The sequence below is a fragment of the Myotis davidii genome, unplaced genomic scaffold, assembly GCF_000327345.1.
Source record: "Myotis davidii unplaced genomic scaffold, ASM32734v1 scaffold26, whole genome shotgun sequence".
NCBI classification, from domain to species: Eukaryota; Metazoa; Chordata; class Mammalia; order Chiroptera; family Vespertilionidae; genus Myotis; species Myotis davidii.
Window position 1 is genome coordinate 1,663,092 of NW_006299245.1, and position 13,881 is coordinate 1,676,972.

At 39.7% G+C, this 13,881-nt stretch overlaps 1 protein-coding gene across 1 annotated transcript in view; it reads left to right on the forward strand.

Annotated features, from left to right (window-relative positions):
- OTOGL (otogelin-like) overlaps positions 1 to 13,881 on the forward strand; it is a 170,800-nt gene that overhangs the window by 45,051 nt on the left and 111,868 nt on the right. The window contains exons 16-22 of the mRNA XM_015571106.1: positions 2,057 to 2,266; positions 4,521 to 4,686; positions 5,530 to 5,604; positions 7,811 to 7,863; positions 9,845 to 10,007; positions 12,832 to 12,939; positions 13,691 to 13,829. Coding sequence (XP_015426592.1) covers positions 2,057 to 2,266; positions 4,521 to 4,686; positions 5,530 to 5,604; positions 7,811 to 7,863; positions 9,845 to 10,007; positions 12,832 to 12,939; positions 13,691 to 13,829 — 914 coding nt within the window. The remainder of the gene's footprint in view (positions 1 to 2,056; positions 2,267 to 4,520; positions 4,687 to 5,529; positions 5,605 to 7,810; positions 7,864 to 9,844; positions 10,008 to 12,831; positions 12,940 to 13,690; positions 13,830 to 13,881) is intronic.

Consider the following 13,881-nt stretch of genomic DNA (forward strand, 5'->3'; position numbering starts at 1 on the left):
AACTGCTCCGAGCCTCTGCTGCCAGACTGTGGCCATTAGTAGGACATCCACTGAGGGCTCCTAGACTGTGAGAGGGGCAGGCTAGGCTGAGGGAACCCCATCCCCCAGTGCATGAATTTCGTGCACCAGGCCTCTAGTCTATAATAATAGGACTAGACCATAGTCTTTTGGTCTCTATAGATTGAATACTTTCATCTCACTCTCATTTACCAACACTTTCCCCCATTTTGTTCTTAACTTTCTATTAATAAATCTACTTCTCCTTCAATTAGTTTTATTCAGCTTGTTTCTAACTTTCTCAGTTCCCTCCTTGATATTACAGCAAGTTTATATTTTTAATTATTTTGATAACATGTAAAAGTTGGAGTAGAATATAATTGATAAATTCAGTTTTCCTTTTCTTTAATTACCTCCTTTATTACATTCTATTTTGTTATATACTTTTATCATTTCTATCCCTATATCTCATGCTTACTCTGATATATATTTTAGATATTATCCTCTTCACCTTTGTCATGAACTATTAAAAAAATTCAAGTTGGAGATAGCATTGGCAAATATGTTCTCTCATGCCGTGGGCTTTCTTGTTTTTTTTGTTGATGGTTTCTTTTGCTGTGCAGAAGCTTTTTATTTTGATGTAGTCCCATTTGTTTATTTCCTCCTTAGTTTCCATTGCCCTAGGAACTGTATCTGTAAAGATATTGCTATGACAAATGTCTGCTAAATTGGTCAAGTCAGGGAAATTCCCAAAGAAAGGAAAGTAAATAGATCAAAGTCAATAACTGATGTGGATTCTGAAAGATTTTTTTTTCACAAGGATATTATTGAGTCACTCTTTTACTTAATGTCAGTAAGAATATTTTTAAATCTACAAATCCTTAGGGAACACAACAAAAGTCCCATTGACGTACTTCTTTGTTTTGGAGCTCCTGGGGCTGGGGAGTATGCATGCCAACAGCATGCTGTTAGAGTCTAAGTCATTTGTTTTCACATTGATAGTCATAACAATGCGAAAATATAACACTAGGATAATTATTGTGTGTTTTATACTCAACAAAATAAGTTCAGTATATTTAAATAGTTCAAAAACATTGTGATCTCTGGACAGCTCATCTGGTCTCTTAAAGACAATGACAATTCAAAGATTGATTAATTTTAGCTGTGAGGAATCAATGCAACCTGGGTTCACTACATCAAGGAATCACATAGCTGTTTTCAGAAAGGTGGGATCCAGATTGTTTGGTCAAACTTGGTTGCACCCAAAGAGAATTATATCTGATCAGTCAGTTGTTCTCAAGGGAAAAGTCAACAAATTTTAAGAACTAATTACTACAGACTCTCCCTTCCCCCCCACCCCCGCCCCCGACTGCCAATGACTACCACACCTGAAAGGCCTGGTAGTTATATCTCATGGCCTTTAGCATATATTCCAATCCCCAATTTCTATTCATTACTTATTTTTTTCCTTGAATTCATAGATTCACTTATCAGACCCTGTGCATTGTGCCTTGTGCAGACATTATGTGCAATGACTTTATGTGCATCTGCCACATTACCATTCACTTCAGAGACTCTATTGGGATGAGATGATTCCTATACGTTCCTGGATAATTGTGTATTCCAGGGAGTTGCCATAACATCCACAACATGCACCAATTTTATTGTGTATGGATGTCTGGAGATAAGCCTCCCACTACTCACCAATTCTTTATAGTAGAATTGGGGTGATTTCCTAAGATGATTCTCAGGCCATGGGGTGATTGAGGCTATCAACCCTTCTGTTACTCAAGTTATTGAAGTAAAACAACTTTTCCCCCTAAAATACTATAGAATATAGTGCTGTCACCAATATTACCAAAAGTAAAACCAAACCAAAAATATCCCACAAAAAACACAAAACAGCATAAGCTGAAAATATTGGCTCTTATTAAAAGTAATGTGAAATACAGTATATTTCCTAGGAAAGCAAGAATCTTGGCTAGTTCTGGAACTTGATACTTAAGGCTAAGGATCCCAACTGGAAAATGAGGTGCTAATGGGGTTCTTTGTCTATTAGTTGGCTATGCAGCGCACTGTGACGTCATCCACCAAGAGCTCTTTGCTCCTTGCCACTTCTACATCAGCCCTGGGCTGTACTACCAGCTGTGCCGCCACGATGCATGCAAGTGTGGAAGCACCTGCCTATGCAATGCTCTCGCCCACTATGCCTACCTCTGTGGCCAGCGTGGAGTCACCATTGATTTCAGAACTCACGTTTCGTTCTGTGGTGAGTATGATGGCAACAGCACAGATAAAGACGATCAGGTAACACCTTAGAGATTTTTACATTGATAATTACTGCTTTCATTTTTTAAGTGGAGAGTTAACATTGCTTAAGTTATTTGAAATATTACAATGGACAAACATAAAAACAAAAGAAGTACTTTGTTTCTTAAAATTGAAGATATGTTGGATAAGATCAATAACTTTTGACTATTTTTTGTTATAAGCAGAGTATAACTATGGTTTAAAAATATGTAACAGAAATAACTGGAAACACTGGAAAAAAGTCTTATAAAAATGTCATATCTAAATGTGGAAAAGCATTGTGTGTTATAGTGACACAGCTGATTTGTAGTTAAATAGGCAGGCTCTGCAACAGCTATGTATTATCTCAAGTTCCTGGGGCTCCAGTCCTCATGGTTATGGTGTCTGCTGTTCTCACTCATGGTAGATTGCTTCCTCTTCTGTTTGTTTTATCATTTTTTATGAGCGAATCTTTGTTAGGGCTCTGCCTCTCCCTATTAGAATCCTCTGTGACCTGGATTTCAAGAACATCAATAACTCTACTTCTCCACCCCCCTGTGGTTTCACACAGCTTTTTTCTATCACTCCAAAGGGCTTTTTGGCCAGTTTGTTGTTGTTTTTTAAAGATAAAAACAAAAGAAACACCTGATTTTGATTTTGAGAGAGAGAGGAAGAGAGAGGGAGAGAGAGAGAAGCATCTATGTGAGAGTGCAACATTGACCGGTTGTCTCCTGCATGCCCCCGACTGGGGATTGAACCTGCAACCCGAGCACGTGCCCTTGGCTGGGAATCGAAGCCCATCCATATACGTAAGCCCAACCAACTGAGCCACACTGGTCAGGGCTTATTAGCCAGTTTTGGTTATGTTCCTAGCTTGGGCTTTGTAAGAACAACAATGTAAATATGAAAGTAATATAAGTTTATATAACAAACCTGTGCAGGATGTGTATCTGGGATTTTTATTTTTCAGAGGAGACTTTATTTCATCACAGAACCTCAGAATTACAGCTGCTTTCCTAGCATCTTCCTTTATTAAGAGCCAATTTCAAGTTCAGAAGTTGGCAGACCACACCCTTGGTCCTCCTGTGTTTTTGTAAAGAGCTACAAGGCCACAGTTGAGTAGCTGTGACAGAGACTGTGTGTCCTGCAAAGCGGAAACTATGTACTGTCTGGCCCTTTACAGAAAGTGTGTTGGCCTCTGCTGCAGTGCATCCTTGCAAGTGAGGATGGAGTCATTTTGAGGGCCCAAGTGATAAGTCTCCCAATTCCTTGCCTCATAAAGGACTAGTTCTATTTTCTATTCCCACATGAGTTCAATCCAATAGATTGATCTTCCTCTCTTCCAGTCAAGTTTTTGGATAGTGTTTCCCTCTTCATTTCTGGCATAGGGGGATGTTATTCACTCCCCACCCCCATTTTTTTCTTACAAGATAACTTATATATTTTACATAATTTCAATTATGTTTTACCCAGGATGTTCTGGGTGTTTGTTTTTTAGGTTATTTTAGTTTGCCTATTCTAATCAATTCAGTTTGGTTTAGAGAGAAATTGGAAGGGTTTAGAAAAAAAGTCTAAACATGATTAAGAAAGCAAAAAGTTAAGAGCTATGAACACTGATCAATAAAGTCAAGTTTTGTCTTATTTGTAGAAGACTAAAAGTTTGCTTAATATATAAAGAAGACGATGACAACATAGCAGTCAATAGATTTGAAGTGTAAGGACAGGAAGTTCATTTAGACACACAAGATACCTCAAATAATTTTAAAAACTATGGTACAAGCTATAATAGAATGTTATGGAATGTCTCACTTACAAATATTTCAGCCCTGGCCTGGTGGCTCAGTTGATGGAGTGTTGTCCTGTAGACCAAGAGGTTGTGGGTTCACTTCTCAGTGAGGGCACTTACCGAGATTGGAACTGATTGATGTTTCTCACATTGATGTTTCTCTCTCTCTCCATCTCTCCCTCCCTCCACTCCTCCATTCCCCTCTCTCTCAAATTAATAACATATCCTCGGGTGAAGATAGAAATTTCATTTTTCTCTTCTACTTCCGTTGAGGCAAATATTGTAAATAATAATTAATTTCTGTTATAAGGTTCTGTAGTGTTCTGGGTTTGTTGATGTCTGGTATTTCTTTTTCATGATTTACATCTATCATAGACTGTAGTTCAGCACAGAAGACATCTGTGCTCTGCGGAGATCCCTCTCTCAGCTGACGCTGCTCTGTCCTCAGGGTTGGTGTGCCAGGAAGGCATGCTGTACCATCACTGCTCCTCCTTCTGCCGCCGCTCCTGTGTCTCTCTTGCCTCCCTGGAGCAGTGCAGTGACGACTGTGCTGAAGGCTGCAACTGTCCTGAGGGAAAATACTATGAAGACACACTTCACTTCTGTGTGCCCATGTGAGTCACAGAGACGGCGCATGGCAGCCAGTTCATCCCTTTTTTCTTTCACACCCGGAATGGGACTCATGCTTGTTTCTTTTCTTTCTTAATCTAACTGACTTAGCACCATTAAATGGAAAAAAATAATTTTCTCCACTATTGAACAGTCAGTTTTTCCATGAAACAAGTGTGCATATGTGCAAAGATCTGCTTGTGAGTCATTTCTTTAATATTTCCTAATGTCTTTTCCTTATTTACTTATGTTTAAACCTGCACTTGTTTACAGGTAGCTGTAGAAAGAGCCAAGGAATCTGATGGCTAACCCCGGAGTATATTTCTACTTGTTTTTATCATATCCAAGTTAATGACAAGGTTTATGTGTCACTGTCAGGTGGCTAATTTCAGTAGCAGCACTGCAATGTCTGTCAGCGCTCAGAAGTTTCTCCAATCTCTTCTCCTGAGATAAGGACTTTGGTCTTATACTAGGGCTAAATGGCATGCCTAAGTCTTATACTCGTAACTGCAGAAAAGAGGGGAATAGATGTATGGGCTGTGTTTCTTTGAGGTGCATTTAGGGACTTTTTTTGTGACTAACAACACAGTTTGTATTATGACTAAAACAATACAGATTTTTAATTTTATTTTAGAAAACAAAATCTGAAGCTACACAAGACTTCACATTTAAATGGTTTCTGCCTTTTGTATGGTTGAATTGCATGTAGTCTCATAGAATGCAGCCATCTTTAGAGTGTGCCTTAAAATGACCAATACAGTGCATGGGGTCTACTTGAATTTTACTGTTTTCTAAAATCTATATGCATATAACCTTTTTAATTAATTTAACCTTTTTTTCTCTTATAGATTTCACTGTCGGTGTCATTATAGGGGGAGCGTTTATCAACCTGGAGAGCTTATCCCAACACCCTCCGGCTTATGGTAGATTTCAATGATGGTGATTGTACTTGATAAATAACACATGTTGATGTAATTTCTTAACCCAAACCAGAAACTGAAATATGACTTCTATAACTTAAAAATGCAGATAACTCTAACACAACCCTTAAAACCAAATAGCTACCTATTCCATTGCAACATGGGATGCCTGAGTCTCATGGTCATAACTGCAGAAAAGGTGGCATTGAAGTGTCACGCAGCAGAACGGAAGCCTTCAGATCAGTTTGGTTTTTTATATGGAAGGTAGGAGTGAGGTGGGTGTTCAAACAATGCAAGGTCTTGGCCGGGGGGGGGGGGGGGGGAGTGTTCATTTTGTGTTTTATCCAATGGCTTAAAAAAGGCAATTTTAACATGGCTTGAACCAGGCCACATGCTGGAGTCAGTGTCCCGCCCCCTTAGGAACATTGATCTTAAGGTGAGATAATCTCATTGCTAGGATAACCCTCACTCGGGCTGGAACCTGGCTGTTACAAATGCAGACACATCCATGCAGCAGTTTACATTGATCTACATCCAGCTCTCAACCTTCCTTTTTCAGTTCCATCTTAGGTGCCAACAGATGACAACAGACAGTAGGCAATAGTAAAAAGAATGATATCTCATCATTACTAGGTACCTTCTTAAGTCCTGGCAGCATTCTAAGAGTTCTGTATCTAATATTAAAACACTCATCACTGTGACCCTAAAAGATAAGTACTGCTGCCGTGTCCCCAGTTTACAGGTGATAGAAGGAGGCCCAGGCAGGTAAGCGACTTGGGAACGAAGCCAAGATTCAAGCCCAGGCGATGTGGTTCTGTGGTGATTTTTTCTGTTGCCTGCTTTGCTCAGCAGCTTATTTCCTATTCATGGCAGTATCCTGTTTATGCTCAATTAGCCTTTACTGCTATCTCCATCTTTCTTCCTCCCACCCCTCAATCAAGATACAAAGGCAACCAGTTCTTAAATCTCTCTCTAGTAGATTGTACTAGTAGCCACAGTTTCCCAGGCCAGAAGTCTGGGAGTCATGTTTTGACTCCTACCTCCTGCTCAATATCCCTGGCCAACAAACCCCTAATGACTGTGGAGTTTAGTTTCTGCAAATAGGAGAAATCCCCCTCTTTTCCATTGTCACTGCCTTAACAACGTCTCTTCCTGGTCTTCTTGCCTCTAGTCTTGCCCCCTTCATTTTGCCAAGGTGGAATATTTCTCTTGAATTTAACGTAATTGAATTTACTTTAGTAAATGGGCAAAAAATGAAGGAATCATTTGTCCTCAATGAGAAAAGAACATCCCATTGTAGTGCAGTGCCCTCATTTGCCATTCCTCTCAAAACATCCCAGAATGAGAGTGATATGGAAAAGCTGGCTCTGTGACCCGAGATCTGTCTGTCTCAGTTCCTCTCTGCCATTCACAATGTGCGCGAATCACGCCTCTGAGTGCCTTCCTAGTGTTAGATGACATGTAAGCATATTTTTCGTGTGGCATGGCCCCTCTATATTAGTCAGCTTCTTCTTGTGGGCTCAAACATAGAACACATGATCTGTCCAAAGCTGGAGGAAACACTGTTGACGTCGGAGTTACTGAGAACTGATGTGTTGTTCCCTATCATCATAGCTTTTTAAAGGAGCTTCAGAATTAATTCGTCCTGTGTCGGGTTTTCATCTTATGCCCTGACTTTAGAACTTAAGTTGCAAGGAAGCTGTAACTTCATTCTGTGGTCAATGCTACTGCCAGAATGATTTTCCTAGAATTCAGACCAACAGTATCACTTCTCTGCTTTAGGTCAATGGTCCACCTCAGGGACAAAGTCTGAGTGTCTGAATAATAGCTGGTCTTTGCCTCTCTGTCATCTGCATCTCCTGCCACTTACTGCATGGCACTTCATTACACAGGACACTGCTCTACCCCTGTGCGGCTTTCTACACGTTCCAACTGAGTATTATGGCCTTCCTACCTGAGTAAAGATTATGAATTTTGGTCTTTGTATCTTCCATGCCTATCACAGTGACTTCTATCTGTGTTTGATAAACATGTTAATTGAAATAACTCTCTTCAAATTGGCCAATAACTTATTTGTAGAAAAATTTCAATGGGAAAGAATAACATTTGTATATATATATTCAATCAATTCTCACCCATTATATTGTTTGTGAAATACAGAAAACAAACGAACAGATTTGGATTTGTAACATTTGTTTACTTTTACTAGCCAATGTTCAAATGGGACTGTGAAATGTGATGAGCCAGCACCGCCCTCTACTGGTAAGATCTAGCTAATGTATTTTCCCTGAGGAGAATGGGGCTCTAGTGCTGCCCCAACTTTTCTGGCAGAAGTCTGATCCATCACACCCCTCCTTGGCATGAACATAGCCTTGGGGATGTTTCTCAACATGGTGCTCCAGCTTCCTAACTTTTCACACTAGAAATTATAATATGTCTAGGACAGTCTGGGTTGAACATATAAGGTTTAAGGGCAGAGGTCATCAACCCAGGGATTCTGTCTACCCCAGAACTAACCCAGGGGCCCAAAAGGATTTAGGGATATGTGTCTTGGCACCTGTTGTAACCTACTAGTGCAACAGAAGCTGTGAAATGACTGTAGACCAGCATTTCTCAGATACTAATGTGCACACAATTACCCCGGGATCTTGTTAAAGTGCCGATTCTGATTCAGCAGGTCAGGGGTGATGCCCGAGATTCTACCTTTCTGGAAAAGGTTGAGGTCATGCCACAGGCTCCTGGGCTACATTATAATTAGCAAGGCTATAGGACTAGTAGCTATCACTTTAAAAATGGCATGCGAAATGATATCTACTGCTATGTCTCATTAGAATGCCACTTTACAATTATATATCATTCCTGAAGATCCTATAGGTTTGGGCCGTGGTCGGCAAACCGTGGCTTGCGAACCACATGCAGCTCTTTGGCCCCTTGAGTGTGGCTCTTCCACAAAATGCCACGTGCGGGCGTGCACGTACAGAGCGATTGAAACTTCGTGGCCCACGCGCAGAAGTCGGTATTTTATGGAAGAGCCAGTATTTTGTGGAGCCACACTCAAGGGGCCAAAAAGTCGCGTGTGGCTTGCGAGCCATGGTTTGCCAAGCCACGGTTTGCCGACCACTGGGTTAGGGGATGCTATATTATTTATTTTTACCATACAAAAGGCATCAAATTTTTAATCACTTGGACAAATTCTAGGCAAATAATAAACAACACTACTATCACTGATTTTAGTGGACAGGAAGAGTGTAGGCTGTGAGCTATTGCTTTGTTATTTATTTCCATGGTCATGTATATATTACTATAAATTAGCTTTGAATTGTATGCCCTGGATTTACTTTACAGTGGGGCCTTGACTTACGAGTTTAATTTGTTCCGAGACCGAGCTGGTTAAGGAGCTCGTTAACTCAAATTACTCTGTCAACTCAATGCAAAAAATCGTCTGAGAGACAGCTGGTATCTCAAAAAACTCGTTAGTAGGGACACTTGTAAGTCAAGGCCCCACTGTATAAGGATCCAGGCTACATAGGGCTTCTTCTAGGCTTTGTTCATGGACCACACACATGTTCTGTAGCTTCTGGGCCACCCCTGCCTTGCCCCCTTTGCTTCAAGGGGACTCAGAGTTAAAGAAGGGGTCATCCAGGCTAGATTTCTTAGAGGAATCCACAAGTTGTGTTCCTTTTGGCCTCCAATAAGGGGCCTTATTTAATCCCTCTGACCCCAAATGCTTTTTGGAGGATTTTGTAGTACCTAGCCTACCCATAATTATGTCCACTTCTGTACTTCCACTATATAGTGCGGACATATCAGTAAGGACTCCGAGATGAAGCAAGACCTAGAAGCATCATGTGTTTGTTGCTAACACAGAGATTTGTAAAGTTTAACTATAATAATTGCTATTCCTCAAAAGTTGAGGACATATGTTTGGGTTAATCCAAATACCCTGCTTCTTGACCTCATAATATTATATACTAGTTGTTTAGTTATCGCATTATGGAAGGAAGCTATGGTTTTCAAACTCAAAAAAATGTTTTGGAAATTTAGATGTTTATAAAGGGAATCTGGCTAGAGAACGTTTGTAAACTCACCAACCAAACTTCACAGAGTAAGAGAATGATGTAGTAGTAACTGGTAAAATATTCTATGGTCACTTGTGTTTTGATAAAATGCACTTCAATATGATTATGTGCCTATGGAAGGAATACAAACTTAAGGGTGTTTTATCTGTGCCTTGTCCCTGAAGTTCATGCCTGCCCCGAGGGAAAAGTGTATTTCAACTGCAGGTTTCCTGATCCCGAATTGCCAGCCGGTGGTGTAAATTGTGAGATTACATGTGCAAACCTGGCCATGAACTTCACTTGCGCCCCATCCTCACCCTGCATAAGTGGCTGTGTTTGTGCTCCAGGGTAAGCCCCTTTTTCTTGACAATTCAGAACATTCAAGATTTAATTTTAAAAAACCACAAGAGCACTTAAAACCATAATTTACAAAAATAGCTGAAATTGTTGTTCTGGTTGACTGGGGGTTAACTAGTTGGTTTATTGTAATCGTTATTTTACATTCATGTAACACATCACATATGTTATCTGTGAGATAATACATATTACACATTAATAAAACATATCTTATATAATAAAAGCATAATATGCAAATCCACTGAATGGCCGAACCATAGAATGACCATCCAGGACCACGCTGTGACACTCACTGGTACCAGGCCAGCCAAGGTGGGTGCCATGTGATTGGTCCAGGGCCCAGCCATTACCCCATGACCGGCCTGCAGAGGGAGGCCCACTGCCACCAGCCAGTGGGGCGATCAATCACTGGGGGTCGGGGGGTGTCTCCACGATTGCCCAAAGAGGGAGGCCCAGGCCACTGACCAGCAGGCCGCAGCAGGTGGGCGGGGCCCCCCTCTGTGAGGGAAGCCCAGGTCCTGGGTGCGGGAAGGAAGCCAGTGGCAGCAGCTGGGGGAAGGAAGGCCTACTCTTGCACGAATTTCATGGGGTCTCTAGTGATTAAATAATGTCACACATGTTAGGTGTACAATATTGTTAAAGTAATAGAGTATGTACAATATTATTCAAGTGCTGAAGTATTAATATAGCATTAATTAATTTACATAGTATTAAAATAATACAAGGTCATTAAAGTAATACTGTGAATTGATGAGAGAACTAATTTTAGGATGGACTTAACATTTATTCCCTGATACAACTGCAATTTTGGGAAAGTGATAGTGAAGAAGTCTTAATTGACTAGATTTTAGTGCATATCTTTTGTATATTCTTTGGTGCTGTTACTGTTGATATTAAGTTATAATGGTGATGCCAACTGCTTTATCTAATGGATGTTACAGAAAAATGGTGTGCTGAGTCTGTCTAGGACAGTAGGTAGCAGTGGGAACTCTGGCTCCGATACCGCAGTACAGATCCCAGCTCTGCTGATGTGGGCTCAGTGGTTTTCTGCAAATTTCCTGAAAGTCTCAATTAGGCATTGTGACCTGTGCCTTTGTGTGCCTGTGTGTGCCTGCTTGCGTGTGTGTGTGTGTGTGTGTGTGTACACCCAATAAATACAGTTCACTATTTTATGGCAGCATAATCTACTCTTACCTTTGTAAATTTCCTTCAGTAGCATGAATGCATAGCACTTGTGAATCGGGGGCTATTCGCTTTCTGGCAGGCGCATTTACAATATGGCCTCACCGGCCTTTCTCTTCTCCTAATGAATAGAGGCAGTGCTCAGACGGAGGGCCACCTAAGGCAAATAGGTCACTCATTCTTCCTCGATGAGCATATTCACACAAAGGACCCTTGGGCTCAGTTCTTACAAACCGTGAGCAAAGAAGGGAGAGGTTTTGTGGTCTGCTTCCCAGGAGAGTCGCATTTGTCTAAATGGTCCCTATCTAGACTAGGTTGAAGAGCCCCGTAACTTGGGACTGTACCAAGCTCTTTAGAAGAAGGACACACGTGGAGACTGAAATAAAGGCAGGTAGAAACCAGGCCATGGAGCAGCTGAATAAGGAAGACATTTTAGTAAAAAGAGCAAGGAAAATGAAACCTTTATTATGATAAAATAATTGAGGCCTACATCACTGCTTACTTATTTAATTTGATTATGACTATTACAGATGCATGGCTGATTAGATAAAGGTACATCCTAATTTTGTTTCATATGCTTGTGGTTGATGCCATTATTTAAAAAGTATCTATTTGCTGTCACTTTTGACTCTCAGTTCAACAATGATTCATATACTTACTGGTCAAATCTCATTACAAAAACTTAAAGAAATTATTGAATAAATATAGTTGGTATTGACTAAGAGGCCTCTGACTGATTTGGAAATAATGTTGCTATTCAGGACTTTCTATTACACAATTGTTTATGGTAATATGATTTGGTAATAATCATCTTCAGTGTGACCCTGGTTGCCTTATTTTAGGACAATAAGTCTATAACTTGTTTTCATGGGGCTCCTGAGAGTGCCAGCGATTCATTGACTATAAAAGGACTTAGTTTAGAAATCATTGTGGATTAAAGAAATGCAAAGTAATATAGTGAAAAGAATCAGATAGAATTGGGTTCAAATGCTGGTCCTCCTTGTTATTAACTGAAGTATGTCAGACAAGTTACTTAACCACTTACAGCCACAACTTCCTCTTTTAAAAATGGGCATAATAATATCTACTTCATGGATGCACCACAGCAGTTTTGATTAGTTGTAAAAACCTCATCAGTCATCAGCATAATCACTTGAAGTCACTCACAAAAGAAGCTCTTGATTCCTTCCTCTGTTTCATAACAAAAAATGCTATATATCTTATAATTCACTATGTCATCAAAATTGTTATACCTACAGAGTCTTTCTCTTAAGCAGCAAATATTGAAGAAAGGGGCCCTCACTACCTCTTCAGAATTTTTTTCAGAATAACTCATTTTACCTAAGAATTTTGGCTTTGGTCTCCCTTTTATTACATTAAATGATAGCAAAAGGTCAAAATTACTGCTTCCAATCATTTGCCTGGATTTACTTCCTACTGTGATATGCAAGGTACTGTATGGAAAGAGAGGAGGGAGATAAAGACTGGGTTCAGGCCTTCAGTAGGCCAGCGAGAACATGCCTATGACAGATGTAATGCATAGAAACAGTTTTGAATATGACAAGATTACTGATTTCTTTGAAAACTGAAATTAATAGCTTACACTACATAGCATTTACTCTTCTTTTGGAAGAATGGCGGAGCACCGAGGAAAGTGTTATGTTCCTGAAAGCTGTCCGTGCATCTGGAAAGACTGGGAGTACCTCGCAGGAGAAGTGATTGCCACACCATGTTATACCTGGTAATCAGATTCATTTATTTGACAAAAAACATCCTAAGCAATTGCATTAGTTTCGACCATCTTATATTTACTTAAGGTGACTGACTTGAACAAAAACAAATCAAGCCTGAGTAAATAAGATTTTAAAGTCATTCATGCATGGGTAGAGAGCTACTATCTCTAGGGAATCATCCCATTATTTTTATGCATATTTGTTTCACACATTAGAAAAGTGTAAAATATGACAATTTGAAAATGTAATAAGAAAAAATATCTCAAGTTTATAAGAAAGTGATAAGAATTTCAAAAAGAAGTTCACATTTAATGGAAGGTTTTATTTTGGGAAACAAGCCTAAAGAAAACTATAAAATAAAATTGAAATATAATTTTCCTAAAATGCAGATAAAGATTCTAAGCGCATGAACAAAATCACACCTAATGTGTTGAAATAGACTCAAGTATCGAAGAGGGCATTGTGGTCTTTTGACTACTAGCATGCCTGTGCTCAATTTTTCATCCCACCACCTGTTTTCAGTGTAACCCAGGCACAATTTCTGGGATTGCTTGTGGTGTCTGATATTTTATTTAAACAAAGTGGTAAACACATGCCTAATTAGTCAGAGTAATGTTATCAGAACAAATTGGCAATATTTATAAGGGCTATTGGCTCAGTGATTGCTCTTGAATGCAAACCTTCCGATGTTTATGCCGCTTGAAAAAATTAATGAGAGCCATGTTTCTTACAATGGGTACTTCTGGTATTTTCTAATAGTGTTTGTCGACGAGGAATGTTCAATTGCACATACTATCCATGTCCAGCAGTGTGCACAATATATGGGGATCGGCATTATCATTCTTTTGATGGGCTGGAATATGACTATATTGGTGATTGCCAGGTATTTTTGATAAAGGTATGTCACAATTACTTATACTTTTATTTGCAGTTGTGTAAATATAATGTAA